The following is a 23,042-nucleotide window of genomic DNA, read 5'->3' as shown; positions in this document are numbered from 1 at the left end:
GGGTTTTAACAAAGACATTCAGTATAAACTAGTTTCAACTAGACAAAATGGGTTTTAACAAAGACATTCAGTATAAACTAGTTTCAACTAGACAAAATGGGTTTTAACAAAGACATTCAGTATAAACTAGTTTCAACTAGTTAAAACGCGTTCTAACTAAAAACGGGTTTTGACTGTAACATATATATTATAAATTAAAAATATGATTAAAAATTGCAGCCTGACATTGTGATGATGTCACAATAAATAATTGCTCATTTTACAGTTTATATCTTTGACAACTTTAGAGTAGATGTTGTGCATCTTCAGCTCAAATTCTAATACAATATTAGCCTGCCCAGTGTCATTATTACAATCTACCAGTTGCCATTTTTCCTCTATGACATGTGATATATTCAAAATCAAAGCAGGGCTATATCCATGTTTTTAGCTATCATCTTAATATACTCCAATTCATGCTGCCTGTCATCCAAGTGGGAGCAGTGTGTTGAAAGTTGCCATTTTGTACCACAAATTGTGTGAAATTGACAGTATTAGCATTGGTAGGTATGCTGGTTTACAGAATATGCTTTTATGTATGCTCATGCCAGCCTGCTCAATCTCCATATCAAGGAAATGGATGTTATTGCTGCTAGATTGATCTAGTAACAGTAATTCTACATGAATTTAACATTCATGTAGAAATTCATGTAGAATGCTCTCTATATCCAGTTTAGTATTCCAAATAATAAAATTGTCTCAACAAACCTGGTATATAATTTCATATGCCTACTGAATTTCCTCAGGGTCTGTTGTTTAATGCCTCTAATGACCAGTTCATAAAGGTCCTTCAATATGGGGCTTCCCATTGTGTGTTCCAATAGGAAACCGATTTTTGCTAATATGTATGATTGTTAAAGGTAAAAAACGAGGAATAAAAGTACATGGGCAAGATCCAAGATTTGATGATGATGTTTATTTGGATTAAGCACAGCTGTGAACAGTATGTCCCTAAGTGCAAAAAAGCAGGGTTCAAGTTTTATAGAAGGAAACATGGTAATAAAGTTCATAATGGTAAAGTGCTAATTGCCGATTATTGAGATAATTTGTAGTCTAGAGATAAGCTTTCCACTGCTTGAAACTGTATATTGATATCTTTTAGGTGCTCCTGGAGAACCCGTTATATTCTATGTTCCACATAGATTGTAAGTGAACTGGCTTTGTCTAATATTGGTCTTATCTGCTGGTAACATTTTTACATAGTTGAACACTGTTGGTAGATTGAGAGATGCCATGTTAGTATACAAGAGGTTCAAAATCTTAGAAGCTGGTGCTTTCTGAATTAGCTAACACTCTATTTCTATCTTCTAGGACTGTTGTCTCTTTCTATTTGATTTTTACTGCTTGCTTTTCATTGCTTCTTCTACAAGGCTAATGATCATTCTATCTAATAATTTTCAATGTGCTTGTTCAATATAATTCTCAGGGTTTGGCTTGTCTCACTTATATAGTTTTTCTGTTAACTCATTTCCTCTTCTAAGGGTAAAAAATAATGAAAAGAGAAAATATAGTATGGAAAAATTTGTATATAAAATAAAAGTAGGAACAATATATAAAAAAGATCCAACAGTTTGGCACTAGCATAGAAAAGATTCATAGAAAAAAGAAAAAAGTACAGGAAATATTAAAAAATTAGATTAGAAGTGATAGAAAGTTTAATAAAATCTAATAAAAGCAAAGTTTTCAAAAATTATCAAATAAATAGAAATAAGATAAAAGTATATGATAAATCATCTGCTGGTAAACTAAAATATTCTTTTCTCTGAAAATAAAACTTAAAAAAGCTAGAAAATACTAGAAATGAAGTTATAAGATATTAATTGTGATATAAAGTTTGCCAATAAAACAGAATAAAAGCAAATTTGAAAAGTTGGAGATTAGTCTTAATTTTATATATACATTCAAAATAATCAACCTTGGAGCTAAACTCAGAAAATCATTTATTTATTTTTAAATGTTTCTGAAAATTGATTTTATCCTCAAAATTAAAAAAAAAATTAATTAAAGTAAAATTACAATCCAGGAAATAGCTCATAAAATGTAATTTAAAACTCATTTTGATCAATTATTATTAAAACTAACAAAAACTTACATTTGCTAAAAGTACTTAAATCAAAGTTAAATTTTTTAATACAGTATATTAATTTCAACTGAAAATAGTTAATAATTTTGGGTTTTTATTCTTTTATAACTCCATTTGATTCAAAGAATTTTTTTAAACAAAACTTTTAACTATACTGTTAAGTATATACTCAAAATATCAATGAAGAATGACAAAACATATAAAAGAGCTAGTATATTCAGAAGTTTTGGTATCACAGAAAAAGGGAAAAATCAAATTAAAATGGTAAAAATATTGGTTTCAAAAAACATAAAGTTATTCATATGTGTAAGGATAGAAAAGTTTCCAAGATGTTAAAAGAAGTCTCTTCCGAAAAGAAATAGTATTGATCTTCTAAGAATGATATTTATTAAAATGTAATTTATATCAGAATAATATTACAGATGAAAATTAACAAAAGGGATATTATGAGAATGTTGAATTTGAATAAACACACAAAATAGTAAAAAAGCCATGTTTTTAAAACTCATTTATCAACGAAATCAATAAATAATTGTTGTTTTTAAACACAGCAGATCATCATGCACATGTGGTTAAAAAAGCCATTAACACTAAATCTCCATAAAAACTGGAGAAGTGATATAACAATGACAACATTGTCACCAGTGTGAAGGCGCTCATAGACTATGTTGTGGTATGTTAAGTTGAGACCAGGTTTATTTTCCATAATAGAAATAATTGGTTGTTTTCTCTTAAAACATCACAAGGACTATTTCTTAGTCCCAAATAGCATGATTTTGCCCTGCAATTTTATAGGAATTCAACTACTGTGTTATACAAAAATTATTACTACAAAAATGAACAACATAGAACTAAATATAAATTCTAAATTTCATTTTAAATTTATATTCAATTCTGCATTATTTATTTAATTTTCTATTGTTAAACTAATAATGTCTATAAACAAATTGAAAACATTCATTTATATTAAATATTTTTACTAGATTAAATGATAATTTATTTGAAAAAGATAATTGGAAAAGGTTTTGATGATAGACATATAGAGCAAAATTTTCTACATCTAACACTTGTAAGTAATAGGTGTTGAAAAGTAAAAATAAAAGCATAAAGTATTTACTTTTTAAAGAAAAATTTTCAGTTTTTTGTTATTTGCATATTTGTATATATGGTTAATAAGAATCTATTTTAAGCTTACAAACAAATTTTTTTTATCAATCAATCAATCAATCAAAGTTTTATTTGCATATAAGGCTATAGCCTGTTACAGGAGGTATTAGCTTTACAATTTCTTTTCTCTTCATTTCTATTATTTAATAATCATATTTTTAAAACTTTTTCTAACATTATTATAGTACAGTAGAGCGTCGTTTATCCGAATCAATTGTGGACTGAGGTGGTTCGGATAACTTATTTTTCGGATAATGAATCATGTACGAAAAAATATATTAATTTATCCCATGTTGAAATTTCTCTCTGTTGCGTGTTGCTTCGCGTTGAATTTTCATCGATGTTGAGCCTAACGAAGACTATTGTATCGTTAAAAATTATTTTTTTATTTTGTACAAACAAAATAAATTTATTGAAAAATATAAAAACAATAAAAAATTATACTTCAGATGTTAATTTAGTATCAAAAACGTAAAATATTTGAGTAGCCCGAGAAATAGCCGAAGATTGCAGCGCCACATCACTAGCGAAAATTTAAATTTGCCGACTGGAATGCTTTCGGATAACGGATGTTTCGGATAACCAGCTTTCGGATAAACGACGCTCTACTGTATTTATATATTTTGCTAATATTGGCTTTATCCAACTTTATATACATTTCTTTTTCTTCATTACAATTATTATTTTGTTCTTTATTAGTTTTTAGTTCATGTTCTTTATTCTCCACACTTACATGTAATAAATGTACTTTCAATAGTTTTTTCTTACATATTGGACAGTTGAATTTTTCATATTCTACGTACTTATCGTTAATCATCAATCCTTTTTGGTTAAGTCTAAACTGTATAAAAAATTTTTTAACATTAAATGCAATATTAGTTTGTTATTCTGATATCTTAAACTTCCCATCAATTAATAATTATATGAAATTATTTTTTTCTTTTTTGAATAACTTTTGTATCTTGTATTATTGAGTGTTCCGTTACTCTATATATTAGTTGACTGATTCGTTGATCATTATTTTGGAGATATTCAAACACTAATTCTATCGAGAATCCGTATATATTAAAGATTTTCGATATTTGCGTTATCCAATAGCGCTTAATATCTTTAATTCTTGATTTTTTATATAATGAATTTACAAGTTTTGTCATCAAATCTTTTGCATTAATCATTTTTTGTAGAAATTTTATATAACGTTTAATCAGTATTGTATTAAGTTTATACCTCATTAATTCTAGACGCAACGCACTACCAGGAATGTTAAATTCAAGTTGTAATATTCTTCTAATAAAAATATTTTGAATTTTTTCCATATCATTAAAATTGTTTAGACTCCAGATTGGAGCAGCATAGCACAGAGAGTTTATCACTATTGAGTTAAATAATTGAAAATGAGTTTTAACATTTCTTACTTTTAGTTTACAAAATAATCCCATCAAATTATTTATTAGATTTCTGGCCTTGGCTGCTGTATTCTTATACTGTTTGTTGAAAGATAAATTTGACGTGAATATTATCCCTAGAAATTTACTTTCGTTAACAATTCTTATTTTTTCTTTCTTGATATAAAAGGACATATTTCTTTTTGGAGGATTCGTACCATTTCTAAAAATCATAATTTCTGATTTACTTGGATTTATTTTAATTTTCAGTTTATCTAAATATTGCACTATTTGTTGTATTTTCCTACGTAAAGCTATTGCAGTATGCGCCAGTATAACTATGTCGTCTGCATATGACAATGAGTGTATACTCATATTATCAATATATATTCCATCCTCTTCTCTTAAAAAACAGTTATTTAAGTCAAATAGGTAAAAATTAAACAAATAAGGTGATAAGGGATCACCTTGTAATAAACCTCTATTTGTATGAAAAGATCTCCAGTATATATTATTTTGTTTAATAATTACATCATATTTTCCATATAATTGATCAATCATTTTTATAAAGTAGCTACTTGCATTATATTTAATCAATTCTTTTGTAGCAACTTAATGCTAATTGTGTTGAAAGCTTTTTTTAAGACCAAAAACATCACAAATACCTCTGTCTCTTCTTCAGTAATTGTAACTGAATTGTTACTAACAAAATGAAAAGAGCCGTTTGTGTTCCACCATTTTCTATAAAGGCATATTGAGTAGGATTCTTATATTTATTTATCTCTATCCAATTTTTAAATTTCTCCGCAAGTGTAGCTGTAAATATTTTCCTAAAATTTGACAGTAGCGCAATTGGCCTATTGTTTTCTGGTTCATTTCTACTACCATGTTTAAAAATCATAGTAAATATTACTTCATTCCAATTTGTAGGTATTATACTGGAGAAATATCTTTTATTAAAAAATCTGGTCAAATATTGAATTAGTTTGTAAGGCAATAATTTAATAAATGAATATGGAATTCCATCAGAGCCAGGAGCTGATTTATTTTTAGACACAATAATCTGTTTCTGGACTTCATTTATACTTATTATTTCTTCTTGACTAATTTGGTGAGATGTTATCACATCCATATTAATGTTTCTTTGATTGTATAAATACTCATCAAAAAACTTTCTAAAATATTCTACCCACTTATTATAAGAACATTTGGACTTTTTCATTCAAAAACTATTTAATATCTTCCAAAATATTCTTGTATCTTTAGATTCTATTAATTTCCTATTTATGTCGCCAAATATAATTTCTTTTTGGCCTTAATTAGGTTCAAATAAATTCTCTTAGTTTTAACATAGTCCATCAGTGCTTCTGTTGTATTGCTCTTTCTGAAAGCTTTTAAGTTTTTCTGTTTTTTAATTTTATAATAATAACATGAGTTATCAAACCACTCATTTTTATATTTATGCTTATTGGCGGGGTTACATCTCTTAAATTTGCATTCTTCTAGTTTTGATATCATTCTCTGATAACTAACTATTGGTTCTTCCTTGTTTTCTAACGATATCAAATTCGCTGTTGTAGCCTCCGCCTCCCTTAACCATTTCTGTTTGTTGTAGTTTGAGGTAAATTTACTATTAAATATTACTGCCTGATCATCTCCATTATTCTTCCTTTTCGTTTCTCCATCCATTATTAACTTAAGTTGTATTGGAAAATAATTGGATGAGTCCTCATCCAGTACTGTCAAAGATTGACAGTATTCAATTAAGGTCTCAGAGCATATAACACAGTCTACAATTGATTTTCCTGTATGCAATATATAAGTATATTCTGCAGGAACATCTTTTTCTATTCTTCCATTTAGGATTACCAATTGATTTTCATGAATAAATTCTAATAAAACCTTACCTTCACTATTTAATATTTTATCTTTAGATTGTCTTTTATCTATATCTATCTATATATATATAAATAAACATGTATGTCCCTATATTTCACTTTTTCGCCAAAACTACACATCGCACGTGAATGGTGTTTGTATGTGGTGGTAGCCCCAAGTCTCCATTCGTGCATAGGGGTAGTTGCGTCTCGATAGCTATAAAGGTGCGGGAGATATGAGGCTGAAAGTGGTTGAAAGTGGCTTTCTATTTCGAATGTTTTGTTCGAATTAAATTCGAACATAAAATTCGAATATTGGTTCGATTATAGAACGATTGTAAACGTTCCAGAAACGTTGAAAATAGTTCGTTTGACTAAACGTAAAAATTCTCTAATTAGTCTGGAAACGGGGGACCTAATTCTTGCATTCTGTGAAAACGGGTAAGATTAGCTATAATGTAATTATCTTAATCTTCACTATCGTTACTTTTTGCCCACCGAAGCGGGTCCTTGCAGCTAGATTCTAGATTACTTAGAAAAACAGTCTTTTATTTTATATAAAAAAGACTATATTACATACAAATAAAAACACAGCAAAGCGGGTCCTTGCAGCTAGTTATTCATATTTTCATAATTTTGAAAAATCTGTGTGTCTGACATCTCTCCTATACGTGAGTTAAAATCTCCTCTGATCATCCACAGGTGAGTAAAAAAAATCCCACTTATTTAGATAATATTGAATTTCATTTAATATTGGTTTCTTTTCCACCGTTGGCTGTAGATATGTTACTATTATTCCTAAATAAAGTTTGTTCCAAGCATTTTTTAGTTCATCTTTTAATTCTATTATTGCTAGTATAAAGTTCTTGCTTATAGTTTGATATAAAATATCACCAAGACTTTTCTTGATTAAAAGTAACATGCCTCCTGAAGGACAACCGAATTTACTTGTGCAGTATGCATTACTCATTAATATATTATTTTCTTGTTCTAAATAAGTTTTATCCGACAAATTCAAAGTTGTTAACCACGTTTCAGTTATTCTTATAATTTCATTCGAATCTATAAATTTTTTCATCAATATTGTCTGAATTTTTCCTTTGATTCCTTGGCAGTTCCAAAAACTGAATAATACATTATTATGTATTTTCTTTGATCTTAATTTAATCTTTTTTAAATTATTTTTTTCCAAAGTCAGTTTATTTCCATTCACATTTTCTTCATTTGTTTCTATATGATTATGTCCCTGATTATCATTTTGTATATTTATTGCTTTTATTATTTTGTCAGGGTTTTTTGGGTTATTTGTCATAAAAAATGATTTACTAATATAAATTCATTAGTATCCATATCAAGTGTATATATGTGATTATCTTTTATATAGTAATCGTCTCTTATACATACTCTGATATTTTCTGCCATTTATACCTTAATTTTATTAAGTAGTTGTTTCCTCCTAATTCTAGATCTAAGGCATATATCTGTTTTTATGACGATGTTCTTTTCTTCATTCTCCATTTTAGAACGATTCACCCAAAATTTCTTAAGGATTAGATTCCTTTCTTTAACCGAAGTTGTCATTATTTTTATCATTTGATTCTCTAAATTATTTTTTCCCAAGTTGATTAAACCTTCTATTTCTATATCTTTTAAGCCTAAATTTACTTTTATAAATTGTTTTATTTCTTGAAACTTATCAACCGGTTTTAAATGGAAAATTTTGAATAATTAGATTTCTTTTAGTTTTATGAATGAAATTGTAGTTCACTTCACGCCAGCATTTAGAAATTAAAAATGTGACACTTCCGTGTTGCGGCGTTATTGACAGCGTTTTGTTAAATTTCAGACGTGCTCGCTAGTACTTTCAACAGTTTACAACCGTGGTCTTCAGGCGAAATCGAATACCATGGGTATTCGATTTCGCCTGAAGACGTCTGAAATTTAACAAAACGCTGTCAATAACGCCACAACACAGAAGTGTCACATTTTTAATTTCTTTTAGTTTTATCATTTAATATTCTATCCAGCTCAAACTCTAACATACCTTTTAAATTTACACAAGGTTTTACTTTTTCCTCACATTGTTGAATTTTTTGACCAATGATTTTCATTTCTTCTTTAATTTTCGTGTTGTCTTCCTGAAGTCGTCTAATATCATATTTGATTATCTGCATTTCCTGGTTTAAAGATTCAAACTTCTCCTGAATTAGTTCATAAATTGATTATTCATAATATTAATATTGATTCATAAGTGAGTATTCCGGTTCATTTTCTCTTAACTGCTCATTCTGTTCCGATGTTTCAAAATAGTCCTTAATTTTTGAATTTCTCATACAATTGGCATTTATACTCATTTCATCCTCTGAAGTATATTCTTCATCAATTAAATCTACTAACTGGTTCGTGTCTTCCGAAGTTTGAACAAGTTCTTTTCTGGGTCTTCCACGCCCTCTTCTTTGCATATTTGTTTGACTTGATTTTAGCAGAGAACGTTGAAGCGGGCCAGGATTTGTTTCGATTCTGGCCATAATTAACAGCAATAATATTAAATTAATTGTTAATATGATTGTTAAGCAACTATTAAAAACTAGAAAATGGCTTTTAATCCAGGCGTAATCCATTGTGCGTTGTTAGTCTCAGCTCTAACAAAAAAGTCACCAACACTCACCACGACTAGAAACGCCCCCAAATTTAAGTAATAGAATATACTCAAACAAATAAATTTTAGTTTTTAATACAGTACAGAGAAAAAAGTAATCTAAATTTATGAATACATGTACGTACAGTACATACTTGTAAATGTACATGTTTACAATTTGATGAAGTTTACAGTACATCGTGGACTCTTTATTGTGAATGTGGTTTCTCTAAGACATTATAAAATATTATGATTTTTTAAGGTTAACAAATACAGTTATTAAAATTATTTTAATAATCAGTTTAATAACAAATACAGGTATTAAAATTATTTTGCAATAGTAGAAAATAAACTAATTTATGTTAAATTTACCAGAATCAAGTGGCACTGACAACAATGCCAAACAGTAGATATTGGAACTACCATGGAAAACGCCAATAATGAGTACTTAAAGACCGCTAAAAAAGACGACAACACAAAAACATAGATGTTTTCATGTTTCATTCTCTAGGATTTCTGATGATTATTTCAACATTTACTGTAAATGTGTGTATTTTAATATGATTTTGTGTGCTTTTAACATTTTTCTAGTGATATTATGACTTCAATATTTGTGGCGAATGGACGTAAAGTCAAATAAAATGACTTAAACTTGAATTTTATTTTTCCATATACTTTTTTGACAAACTACGTAACTCGAGGTATACCTGTACAAATAATTTTGAAATAAAATATTACAAGATGTTCTTTTTTTTTTTGGTGCTTTTAGAATTTATTTTCCTTATGTACAGTATATCTGAAAATGAAAACAAATATTTTTGAAAACGTATTTCTAAATTCTAAATAGACAACTGATTACTTTATAGTTGATATGAATATATAATTTATTTAGTAATTAAGATTCCATTAAAAATAACTAAGTTATCAAAATAATTATATTTAAAAAATCAACCTTAGTTACTTTTAAATGGAAAAAAATTGAAATAATAATATAATAAAAACATCAATCAAACTTTAATTCAATCTTTTATTAAAAATAATTCTAACCTGCAAAATATTATCTCTTTTCCACCCTCAAAATAGCTGTATTTTCCCCATTTTCTTGGAATTTCTACCACCATCACTCCACTAAGTCCATATAAAACTAAGAAATGGCCAACTTTGTTAATGAGTACATAACTGACTTCAAATAATGGAGGATTTGTAAGCATCAATGTCTGAAAAATAAAATATAAAAACATATTTCTTATCAAAGAAATAAACTGTTAATAGGAACAAATTAAAATAGAATATATGGCTAAATTAAATATTTTCTAAATTATTAAAAACTTAATGCAAATTTAGAGCAATTTGTTCAGGGCCAGACATACACATTAAAATTTTCTTCTAAATAAATTTCTTTTAAAAATGGATTTTTAATAGTTAAAAATAATAATAATGTAGTTTGTAAATAATATATCTTTTTAATTTTTAACAAATTATTTAAAAAAAAAATATCATGAAAAATTCCTTTTATGATATTAATACAGGAAATTGCCATGAATAAAATGATCTCAGATAACAACTAGAGAATTTTATTTTATTTTAGCCTTGGACAACTGTTAATTAAAGCTGATTGTCAATCCAAATACCAACAAATTAAGATTAATAAAATAAAAAGACATAAAGAATGTGATATTTATTACATATAAATATATATGATGTAAAAGATTTTAGATTTAGTTTATTATAATTTAATAATTAATTAAAATCTTCTAAAAGAAAGTTTCAATATTACTCTATAAAATGGATTGTTTTAACATGTATTTAAAACAAATTTTATTTCAGAGTTTAATATAAATTTATATATTGGTCATTATTGTAAATAATATGCTCTGTAAATTGATAAAAACATATAAAGAAGTCCCAATTTATCATTGGTTACACAGAGAACAGTTTAATCACTAAGCTTATTGAATAAAACAAATTAAATTTGTTCTGTTTGATAATTTAATTGAATTTACCAAACTTTAGAAATGAATAAATGAAATTGAAAGTAAAACTAAAATTAACTGACTACTTTTACCATTCATATGAGATCAACTTTCAACATACATACATATGCATGTATGTATAATTTAAGTACAGTCAAACCTCATGTTACGTATGTCTCCATTTAAGAACAGAATTTTGAATGCCATATTTGAATTTGAAATTTTGTTAAATATTTCATAAAAAGAATATGCATTTGGAACTCGTAATACATTCGTTTGAATTTATAATTTCCAACAAAAACTGGATTTGAAGAAAATCTGAAAAAAAGAGAAGGATCGAAAATGTTAGTCCATTTCTACATACATGATATATTAGAGTTACATAAGGATTATCAGGTATGTAATATACAGCTACTCCAATCTATAGTGTTTATGATACTTGGTTTCTGAACAAGCTACTTGGCAGAGCTGACCACTGATGGTCAACTTCTTATATTAAAGTTCATTGCTTTTCTTCCACAACTTTTTTAAAATATAGTTTTCAGACTGTAAGAAGATTTTATCAATTTCATTTTGCATATACACACAAAAAAAAAATAAACAATTATTTATTGATCCACTTGTGACAAAATTCATCAATTATATTTATTTTTTATAATTTATTGTCACATATGACAATAAACCTAAAAGTTTGAATAAGCAAGGAAATATTTTCAAAACCATTGCAACTTAAATGGCTTTATGACTACAACATTACATAAAATATCTATTTTGAAGTTATTCAAAATAGAAAAGAAAAATCAATTCCATATACACACATTCTATTATATAATCTCAACTTTATTAATAAATGATAATAATAATTATACAGAAAAAAGTTATTATAAGTTTTCAGTACCTAACAGATGCATCTATTATTTTTAGTTCTTAGAGAATATTTCAGTAATACAAGTATTACAAGTATTTATGCTGAAGGTAGTATCATTTTGCAACCCATTAAAATTTTAATGTGACCCATAGTTTGAGAAATGCTGCTCTACACTATGGTATATATTATATGGATATTTGGTGAAACCTTACATTAGTCAATTTCCTAATACACAAATAATTAAAATATTTCTTACAGAATCATAATATATAAACAACAACTCAATATGATTTTTGATTAAAGCCATATGTTCTGTCAAATTTATCATGAGATGGTAGTTTAACTGCTTACTTCTAGATAAATTACTTCATATCTAATGACACAGGTCTGCAAAAAAAATCTTTTTCCAGCTGCATGGAATATTTTTGCTGAATTATGTTTTAAAGATCGCATATTCTAAAAATAACTTCCGTTATATCCCATCATGTAAAGGGTTTTTGCAAAATAAAAACAAATTTTTGATAAAAACTCTTATTTATTACAATGAACTAAATATACTGTATTATATTTTCTTACAACTAATCAACAAATTGTTTCTGATATTTATACACAATTTTAGGTCTACTCTTTTTTCTTATGAAACCTTTTCTTCTTTTTGATGATTCTCCAAACTTGTTTCCAATTTCTTTCTCTGGTTTCTCAATTGAACATCCAACAGTAGTCAGCTAACATATTGACATCCCATTTTCCTTGTTAACGTCTCTCAATATCATGGACAACCTGGTGAAATCTTTCACCCTGTTCTTCATTGTGGGCGCTCAAGTTTTTGGGAAAATAGTCAATATGGGAGTGTAAGAAATGAACTTTTAAATTCATCTTGCATCCTTGAGCTTCATACGCTGCTGCCAGCATGGTTTATACAATGGTTTTGTAGTCAGGGTTCTTAGTATTTCCCAAAAACTTATGCACTACACTCTTGAAAGAGTCCCATGCTTCTTTTTCCTTTTCTCCCATTGTTTCCAAAAATCTGCTTTGTCTTGATTTCCAAGTTTCAATTTGAAATACACAAATTAAACTTTCTTCACAAACTCATTTATGTTTCTTTGTTGACTTTTCACTGTGTATTCACCACAAACATAACAGAAGCTGTTGGAAGAAATTATACAACCTCTGCAAGCCATATTCCAGAAATAAAAATGCAGGCACAGTAGCATTCAAATGCTGGATATAAACTGAGTGTGGCATTAGCTGGCCAGTGAGATACTGAACTTATTTAGCTTGTTGAAACATGATCTAATCCAACAACAGGTTGTTTATATTTATTCCTAGTATCCCAGATAACGTGTCAAAACATGCTCAACCTCACCAATAATATTACTCACTATCAACTTTTAACCTGTTTCTATACGATCATGCAATCTTCCTCCTAATGCTAAAACTACTTAACCCACCTCCCCCTACCACTACTCTCTTCAATAATTAACATTTGTAAGGAACCAAGTCCGAGTGTTATTTTTAGTTACTTTTTATTTTGCTTTTATTCTATTTTGTTTGGGGCTTATGTTTTATTAGGACAAAGGTTTCCTCACCACTCATCTTAGAAATGTAAAAACAGAAAAAAGAAAAAACCAACTCACCAACGAGAAGAAGCACCTAGAAAAAAAACTCGTGCACACTTGCACTCCCGAGCGGAAAAAAGTAAGTCTGCACCGAGAAGAAGGGGGAGACACCACAAGCACAACTCAGGAATTTGCTAAACCTTAAAGAGTAAAACATCCTGAAATATTGTCAGAAAGAATAATATAAAAGGTTAGTGAGTGAGTCTTGTTGGGAAATAAGCTGCCAGGCAAAAAGGAAAAGTTCAATATTAGAGATAAGCATGTAAATGAAAGGAGTGGTCTCAATCAGAATTGTGATGTCACCTCATAGTATAAAGCCCATACCTCAAGTGAAGATGAACAAGGTGAGCTTCTGTTAGCAATGAGCGTAGTGAGTTTCATAGCAGCGAACGAGAGAGGTGTCCGATAGCGATAAAGTTGTTCCAAGGCAAATTGAATAACTTCAATCCACAAATTGAAGTTATTCAATTTGTGGATTGAAGATTGGAGAAAGTCTTGAGAGTTGAGGAAAAAGGTTCTTAGTATATTGAGGTGACGGTTAAGACCTTAGTTCATAAGACTTGTTGTACATAGGTTAAGTCTTTGAATTTTTTGTGGCGTTCCAAAGGGGAATAGATTTAAGCTAGCAACTAATTGATTTGAGTTTTGTCAGGTTAATTATTATTGTTGATTTTCTTTGAATAAATTGTTGTTTGACTTTTACTAATTTTGTACATAGTCATTATTAGAATTATTATTAAATATTGGATTGTTTTTTCACTAACTTTGTCATTATTTCTTTCAGTGCATGCTTAAAGTCCAGGCCTGGCACATTAATCGTGAATCCGCATAAAGTACCCGTTAGGTAATGGCTATTTCTGGCACACAGTTTGTGTCGATAATTGTTGTAAAAGGCATAAAAATAACTTAGTACTTTACACATTTTTATTTATTTATTACCAAGTCCAGCTATAATTAATAGAATTAATGTGAGAAGTCTTCATTTTAAGGCTATTTTTTAAATAAAAAAAAAAAGAATACTAAATTTTAAGTTAAGTAGGAATTTTATGCTAAATACAAACAAAAACTTGAGTGTAACAAAAAAATTGATGAGATCGAATTTTTTTTAGTATTTTTTTCGTTTTTACCAAGATGAAATCTGTAAAAAAATGTATAAAAATGCTATGCAGTTTTTTACTTGCAGACCTGTGTTATTGGTTGGTTGGATCTGGGTTATATGGTCCTAAGGCATAGGTAGGATCAAAAAGTACCAGGTCAAGACAATTTGGGTATTTAAATATCCTTTTGGATAATTTAAGAATCCATAAATCTTACTATTGCATATATCATTTTAGAGCTCAGAATGTAGTAATATGCATAGACTTTGTTGTCATCTAGGAATTTCCATATTTGTTATTGAAGATAATCTTAAGCTGTTTTTTACTGGCAGAAGATTAGTCATATGTGTCAGACTGTAAGCAGGGTATGATAAATTGGGCATATCCTTTGTTAGCAGATAGCTGTGTGTGTGTAAGTCATGTGCCACCTGTCCTAAGTCAAGCAAATAAGATAGATTTCTTCTTTTCATTTTTTCTGTTGGATAGTTGTATATTTTGTTGTCTGGTTTCATAGTGTGTAGTTTGTTATTTAGCTCATTGTTCCATTCCTGTTGTCATCTGTAATATATTTACCTGTTTATATGGCTATACAGACCTTTATAATATGATCAGAACACTCTTGCCTGGTTACAGTTTGCTTGTTTAAAGTTTGTCAGTTTTGTTTCCTTGGATTCCTATGGCCCAGCCAGTAGAAGGCTATAGAATTTCCTATGTGTTTGAGACATTGAAGTAGATAGTATATATCATTGAGAGTTGGGTGGTCAGTTTTCCTGTAGATATTGTCCATAGAGCACGGAGAGAGTCAGTATATATTATTGTTTGTCTGTAATCATATCTTTATACATGTTAGAGAGCCATAAGGATTGAAAACACCTCTACAGTACAGACTGTTGTTTCTGCAGGCAGCCCTGTAACATCATATGCATTGATGCATCATATGCATGTGTAACATCATATGCATTGATGCATCATATGCATGTGTAACATCATATGCATTGATGTTACACATGCTGCTTCTAATGTTTTTGTTTTGGAGTCATCTGTATTTATAGATATTGTGTGGCTGTATTGAGATAGATTTTCTGGGAATGTTTTGCTGGTATACATAAGTTGGAGTTATCAATTTTGGGTAGCTGTAAATATTGAAATACATTTCTGATGCTGGATAGAGCTTTGGAGAAGTGGTATGGGTCATGTTATTTGGATGTATAGTTGAAAGAAAAGTGCTTATAGGTAGGTCAGTATGTAAATATATAGAAACTGGAAGTTTATATGAATGGTGCAAATGAAGAAAGACTTCTAGTATTAATGAGATTGTTTGCTGTTGTAGGAGGAAAACCTTATGATTTTGGAATTTCAGATATAATTATAAGGAAAGGCACTGTCTTTATAGAGAGAAAGGTGATTTTGTTGATTCCACACATATAGGCTTGGTGAAGTTTGGAATAATCCTGTATATACTGTAGATGTATTCCTGTGTGATGGACAGAATCAAGCAGATGTAGTCTTGATAAACTTGTAGATCTATATATTCCATTTTCATAGTTTAGTTTTGCCAGTATAAGTGATTAGTAGATTTTCTGCATGACTTTCTGATTAGTTCACCAGAAGGTTTTGCATAAGATTTTCATTAAATTCACTGCAAGTGTACACCAGTATATTTAGGTAATTAATATGAGATTTAAATGTAAGGGATTGTCAAAATCATATTCAGAATTTGGTTTCTGTTTGGACTGTTATTTGCGTATCTCTGAGTTGGATAATCAAATCATGATATAGTCCTTGGATTTTACAGAAATGGACACAAATCATTTTTGTTGTTGAGAAAGTAAAACCATTTGACTTTGCCCAAGATTCTAATTTATTTATTGTCAGTTGTAGACATTGTTCAATTGTGCTCATATTTGTTGCTGTGTAATGTATTTGTAAGCAATTGACATATGTATTTGTAAGCCATTGACCTGTTCACATGCCAAATCAACTAACTCCATTTGTAAATTCCTAATATAATTGTTATTATTTTCAAATTTTTTGCTTAATATTATATAATTTTATATATTAAAGCATAGCTATAATATAACGATATATAAAAATATGTTCTGCAATGTTTATTTAAATTTAAAGTTTAAAGGAAATTTTAAAAAGTAATTTATATTATCACTTTTTATACTTTTTGTTTTGTGAAGTTAATCGTTTTGACAAGTAAGCAGCTCATATAATAATAAAAACAATTAACATACAGGTATACCTCGAGTTACGTCATTCTCGATTATACGTCGTTTGTAAAAAAAATACATGAAAAAATAAAAATCAAGTTTAAGTCATTTTATTTGACTTTACGTCCATCCACACAAATATTGAAGTCGTAATATCACTAGAAAAGCGTTAAAGCACATAAAATCATATTAAAATATGTACATTTATAGTAAATGTTAATATAATCATCATAAATCCTAGAGAATGAAACATGAAAACATCTGTGACTGTGTTGTCATCTTATTTAGTGGTCTAAGTGTTCAATATTGGTGTTTTCCAAGGTAGTTCCAATATCTACCGTTTGGCGTTGTTGTAAGTGCCACTCGATATCGATAAATTTAATATAAATTAGTTTATTTTCTACTGTCGCATGATAATTTTAATAACTCTATTTGTTATTTAACCTTACAAAATCATCTTATTTTGTAATGTCTTAGAGCACACCACATTCACAAATAAAGAGTCCGCGATGTACTGTAAACATTGCTAAATTGTAAAAATGTACATTTACAAGTATGTACTGTACATACATAAATTTGTAAATTTAAATTACTTTTTTCTGTAGTATATGAAAAACTAAAATTTATTTGTTTGTAAGCTTGACCATACACTATTGAAAATGCATTTATAAATACAATGCAGAACTGGGAATGGTTATTTGTGGTTTAGCCTAGTGACAAGTAAATTCGACTTACGTTGTTTTTTGACTTAAGTCGCTTCTCCTGGAATCAATTAACAACGTAAGGCGAGGTATACCTGTAAATTGATCAATGTATGTCAATTGTTGTTTCAACAGTTTATTAATTTGTAAAATTAATAGTAGTAACGAGAGGATAAATCCTTGTGGTACTCTCTTCATTTTTGTTGGAGTATGTCTAACAAAAATAGGTACTTCCAATTCAGCCCAAAAAAACTGATTTTCCAGAAATCCTTCTATAAATACTGGTAGATTCCCTCTTAGCCCAATATCATAGAGGTCTGTCAATACATTGTGTCATCATGTTCTCTATATAGATGCAGTGCGAGTAACCATGAATGATTATACCAATAATTAAATATGTCTGGAAGTGAAGAATAGCTCAGGGTTCTGGTAGCATAATAGGTAATGCATTTGCACGATAAGCAAGAGCTGTGGGTTTGAGTCCCACACTGGATTGATTCTTTTCTTCTAGAATATTCTAAATTAATTAGTAAATATTATAATTATTAAATTTAATAAGAGATGGCACCTAATGCTTACCTTTAGTACCAAATTACTTAATAGTTAATCATTAATAATAGCATTTAATAGTCCAATTAATTACGACAATCATTTGCATTATTATTAATACCTTGGGCTTAGTGATGTTTATATATAAAACTGCAACTAATTGAACCTTAAAAGAAATTCCATGATAATTAATTGCAAATTCATTAATAAATTGCAATCTCTAACATTTTCAATCTATTTAGGAGATTTTCCTCAGGATTCTTTAAATACGAATACGTAAATTGAAACGTTTTTAAAAATTACTTAAAAACATAAAAATTTAAAATGATATTTTAAATTGATTAAATCAAATTTAAATTTCTCCAAAATAATTTTTTAAATTTGACTGCTCCCTTAGGTATAGTGATTGCCATGCATAAGATAATTGTCCTTCCTCTTTGAAATTAATGCAATGGCTGCTCTTTATGGATTTGAATATTTTCAGAGCTTCTATGCCCTTATTTGGTCGTCATACATAGATACTCTGGGAGAGTCTGCTCCCTCGTTTACAACAATAAAATATTGGGTGGCAGAGTTTAAATGAGACCGTACGAGCTGCCAAGATGAACATCGTAGTGATCGACCAAGTGAAGTGACCATGCCAGAAATGGTGGAAAAATTCCACAAAATGGTATTAGATGACAGTCAACTCAAAGTGCGAGAGCTAGCAGTTATGGTAGGCATTTCAAAAAGTGCTGTACATCGCATTTTAACTGAAAATTTGGACATGTGAAAGCTGTGTGCAAGATGGGTGCCGCATTTGCTCACAATGGAACAAAAACAGCATCGTGAGGATGTTTCAATCGAGTCTTTGGCAATGTTTCGCAGCAACAAAGCCAAGTTTTTGCATCGATTTATAACCATGGATGAAACATGGGTCCATCACTTCGCACCCGAGACGAAAGAACAGTCGAAACAATGGACTGAAAGGGGAAAATCAGCTCCAAAGAAGGCGAAAACAGTTCCATCTGCTGGCAAGGTCATGGTGTCAGTTTTTTGGAATGCGCCCAGAAAAAACAATCAATGGCAAGTATTATGCAAACTTATTGCAGCGCTTGAGTGATAAAATCAAGAAAAAACGGCCACATTTGGCGAAAAAGAAAGTGTTGTTTCATCAAGACAATGCACCAGTTCTCACATCCGTTATTGCGATGGCCAAAATCAATGAGTTAAGGTTCAAATTGCTTCCTCACGCACCCTATTCGCCACATTTAGCCCCCTTGGATTATTTTCTCTTTCCAAACTTAAAAAAATGGCTTGGTGATAAAAGATTTGCCAACAATGAAGAGATGAAGTCTGTGATTGATGGCTATTTTGAGAAGCTCGACAGTTCTCACTATAAATAGGGAATCGAAGCTATTGTACATTGCTGGAAAAAGTGTATCAAGCTAAAAGGAGACTATGTTGAAAAATAAAGATATGTTTTACCAAATTTTTTCTGTCTTCTTTGTTAGGTCGGGTACTTCTGGGACTACCCTCGTATTTGTCATATTCTATATTTATTTATTGAGACAAAGTGTTAGTGAAGTCTCTTCTATGTAGCTTACAAAATTGTGTTCAAACCCAAAATTTAATTGATTGATTCTGATTAAACTTTGCCATTTTCCATTAATTCTAATAAGAAATCTAAAAATGTTATAACGGTCCATGTAAATGTAAAAAATAGGGGTGCATGACTTGTTTTTGATATACAGTGAAATTGACAATATCTCTGCTCGCTGATGTGATTGAGCATGTCTAATGAAATTTAGAGGTCAAATTGTTGGTGCACAAAAATAGTGACACAACTCAAAAAAAATAGATCTTCCAGAACAACCATTTAAAAGTTTCTTGTTTCTTGCAACACTTTGTCATGATCTTGGATTTTTAAAATTTTCAAATATTTTTTGGAAATAAATATTAGTGTTTGTTCTTCCACATAAAAATATAGGGAGTTTGCTATACATTTCTACAATAAACTTCGAAATTGAAAATTTTTGAGTTGTGTCACTATTCTTGTGCACCAATGAAATAAAAAACAACATTGCATGCAACTAACAGAAAAGAGATGCAAAAATTTAACAAAATACAAGAACAATCAATTTCTTTTTTGGACTGCTTCTTCTTTGGCTGGCAGTTACAAGGATAGCATCTTTTGTGATGGCAAGTACAAAATTTGCCTATCCACAACTGTCAGCTACAAGGATTGTCTCTTGTGCCTAGCAAGTGCAAGGATCACTTCCTTCTTTCTGGTTCTGTCTCAATTCTATTATGATATGATAAAGTTCCATAATGTCCTAGTATTGTTCAATCTCCTGTACGTGATCTGAATTCGGTGCTTCCTGGCAATCTCGGTATAAAGCGACTGACGTGCAGAGTGACAACCGCCCTGATGTTGTACAATGAGTCCTTATCACGTTCAATCCATATGTTAAAATGCTTTAAACCAAGATTACTAGGAAGAACTGAATTCAGATCACGTACACGAGACGTCCCACCATATATGACATCCTCCGCAAGGGAAAAGACCCCCAACCAGAACAGACTACCAGGCGTGTACAGTATCCCCATTAGAAACAACAGATTTGATAGGAACCTCATTTACATCAGATCGACCAAAAGCTCCTTGAGGGTCAGATCACAGGAGCACATAGCAGACATTCAACATAAGAGAAACTCCACTGCCCTCGCCATTTACGCCTCTGAATCCCGACATCTTGGTGGCCTTTAATCAGGTGAAGCTAGTCTGCACTACGTCACACATCAAACACCTAAAATGGCTAGAAGCCATTCACATTTATAAATCGACCCTTAATGACTCATGCATCAATTTTAAAGATGAGTTAATTTTGTCTGTAGCCTGGCAGGCGTTGATGGACTCCGAACTGTAATTGTTAAGATCTGGTTACCCTATGATTACGCATATGCGACTGATATTACACTTTCAAATATTTTTTCTCATATACCGTTAACTGATTGCTCCGTCCCATCAGAAACTCCCTTTTTCACCCGAGGAAGAACTCACAGCAGTTCGAAAACGTTTGTGGTAAACTTTTTCGTTTGTTTTTTCATCATACCGGAAATAGGTTCTAGGAGTATGATTTTTTAATAATATTTCATAACAACTGAATAAAAGTATTAGAGCTATTTTACCACAATATAATTAACCTAGTCTTTTTTCCTTGACAATAAGTTAATGTAAAATATGAAAAACATATTACATATTTAATGTAAAAACCTACACTGAGAAAACACCAAACAAATAAAACTTAAAATCCTTTAAGCTCCATCATTGCTGAGACTCATTGAAAATGTTAACATAATTAATTTAAGTTCCAGCACTTTTAAGAGTTTTTGAGTATCTATTTTAAAATATATGTATGTATGTATGTATATATGTATATATATACATACATATATTTTAAAATCTATATACATACATACATACATATATTTTATGTTTCTGTGATTTCATTTTAAATTTATTATAATTTACAGGAATAACAGTGTATTAATGTAAAGAAAATCCATATTACAGTGCAAGTAAATTACTTGCTTATTTACCTGATGCAAATTCAAATTAGAAAAGTCAACCTCTTTAATATAGCTTATGATTAAAAGAATGATCCTGTTTTTGAATCATTCTTGTAAATAAATATTTCAAAAACAAAATGGTAGAATTTCCTACACCGGAGTACTGTAACAAAAAACATATATCTATAAACCTTTTACCGGTTTCATCACACCCTACAATAAAGTTACAAATGTTTTTGAACTGTTGCGGTTCTTCTTCAGGTAACGATCCCCTAACGGAATGCGTTTCGGTTCAAAGTTGTTAAGAAATACGATCCGGAACGATGTTCTGACCCGATGATGTCACTACAAACTTGTGCGTTATGCATGTGTTCTATCCTAGAGATTTATCTAGTAGGGCCTGCCAGGCCATCGATAGAGTGATTTCATCCTTGTAGTTAATGCAATTACATTCTTTAATCGTGTTTAGGCATATGTACATTGCCTCCAGCCATATGAGATGGTTCGTGCGGTGGATGGTGTAAATGATCTTTGCTTGAGAGAATATGGATTCTATATCAGGGTCCAAACAGTATACAGCCAGAGCTGTGTTGGTTCTTTCATGGTTAATATCCGGATCGTATTTCTTAACAACTTTGAACCGAAACGCATTCTGTTAGGGGATTGTTACCTGAAGAAGAACTGCAACGGTTCGAAAACATTTGTAACTTTATTGTAGAGTGTGGTGAAACGTGCACCGGTAAAAGGTTTATAGTTATGAGTTTTTTGTTATTTTAAAACACTTTTAAGATGAAAATGTTGTTTTAAATCAATCAAATTATTACTGTATTTTCAAAACTCCTACTGTCTTAGATAAGCTGATATATAGAATTTTTAAATTATTTCAATAAATAATAATTTTTAAATATTGTTTAAAATGTAAACATTTTGCAGAAATAATATATTTTCCTGATAAAAAATAAATTATACCTTCATTTAATACAAAATATTGTAGATGTGTTATTATTTTATTGTAAATAAAGAAATTGTCGTAAGTATAAAATATCATTATTCACAAAAGCATTATTTCAAGTCTAAATGTAACTGGTTTTTAATAATGCATTAAATTCATTATTTGTCTGAGAGAAATAATATGACAAAAATAATTTTCCAAAGTATTATATCTACTACCAATTATGAAACTTGAATTATTGTTTTTTTGCTAAATAATCATATTAAAATACATTAATTACTGTACCTATAAATATAAAATAATTACAAAAATAACACATCAAAGTT

General features: G+C 29.4%; 1 protein-coding gene across 1 annotated transcript in view; it reads right to left on the bottom strand.

Annotated features, from left to right (window-relative positions):
* LOC111642627 (nuclear pore complex protein Nup88-like) overlaps positions 1-10,421 on the bottom strand; it is a 91,797-nt gene extending 81,376 nt beyond the window's left edge. Inside the window, exon 1 of the mRNA XM_023388998.1 lies at positions 10,237-10,421. Coding sequence (XP_023244766.1) covers positions 10,237-10,400 — 164 coding nt within the window. The 5' untranslated portion in view covers positions 10,401-10,421. The remainder of the gene's footprint in view (positions 1-10,236) is intronic.
* Between the last annotated feature and the right edge of the window lie 12,621 nt (positions 10,422-23,042).

The sequence above is a fragment of the Centruroides sculpturatus genome, unplaced genomic scaffold (genome assembly GCF_000671375.1).
Source record: "Centruroides sculpturatus isolate CEXI.00-Female unplaced genomic scaffold, Cexi_2.0 scaffold1357, whole genome shotgun sequence".
Taxonomy (NCBI): domain Eukaryota; kingdom Metazoa; phylum Arthropoda; class Arachnida; order Scorpiones; family Buthidae; genus Centruroides; species Centruroides sculpturatus.
The sequence above is the reverse complement of the archived record's forward strand: the minus strand, read 5'-3'. Positions and strand labels throughout refer to the sequence as shown.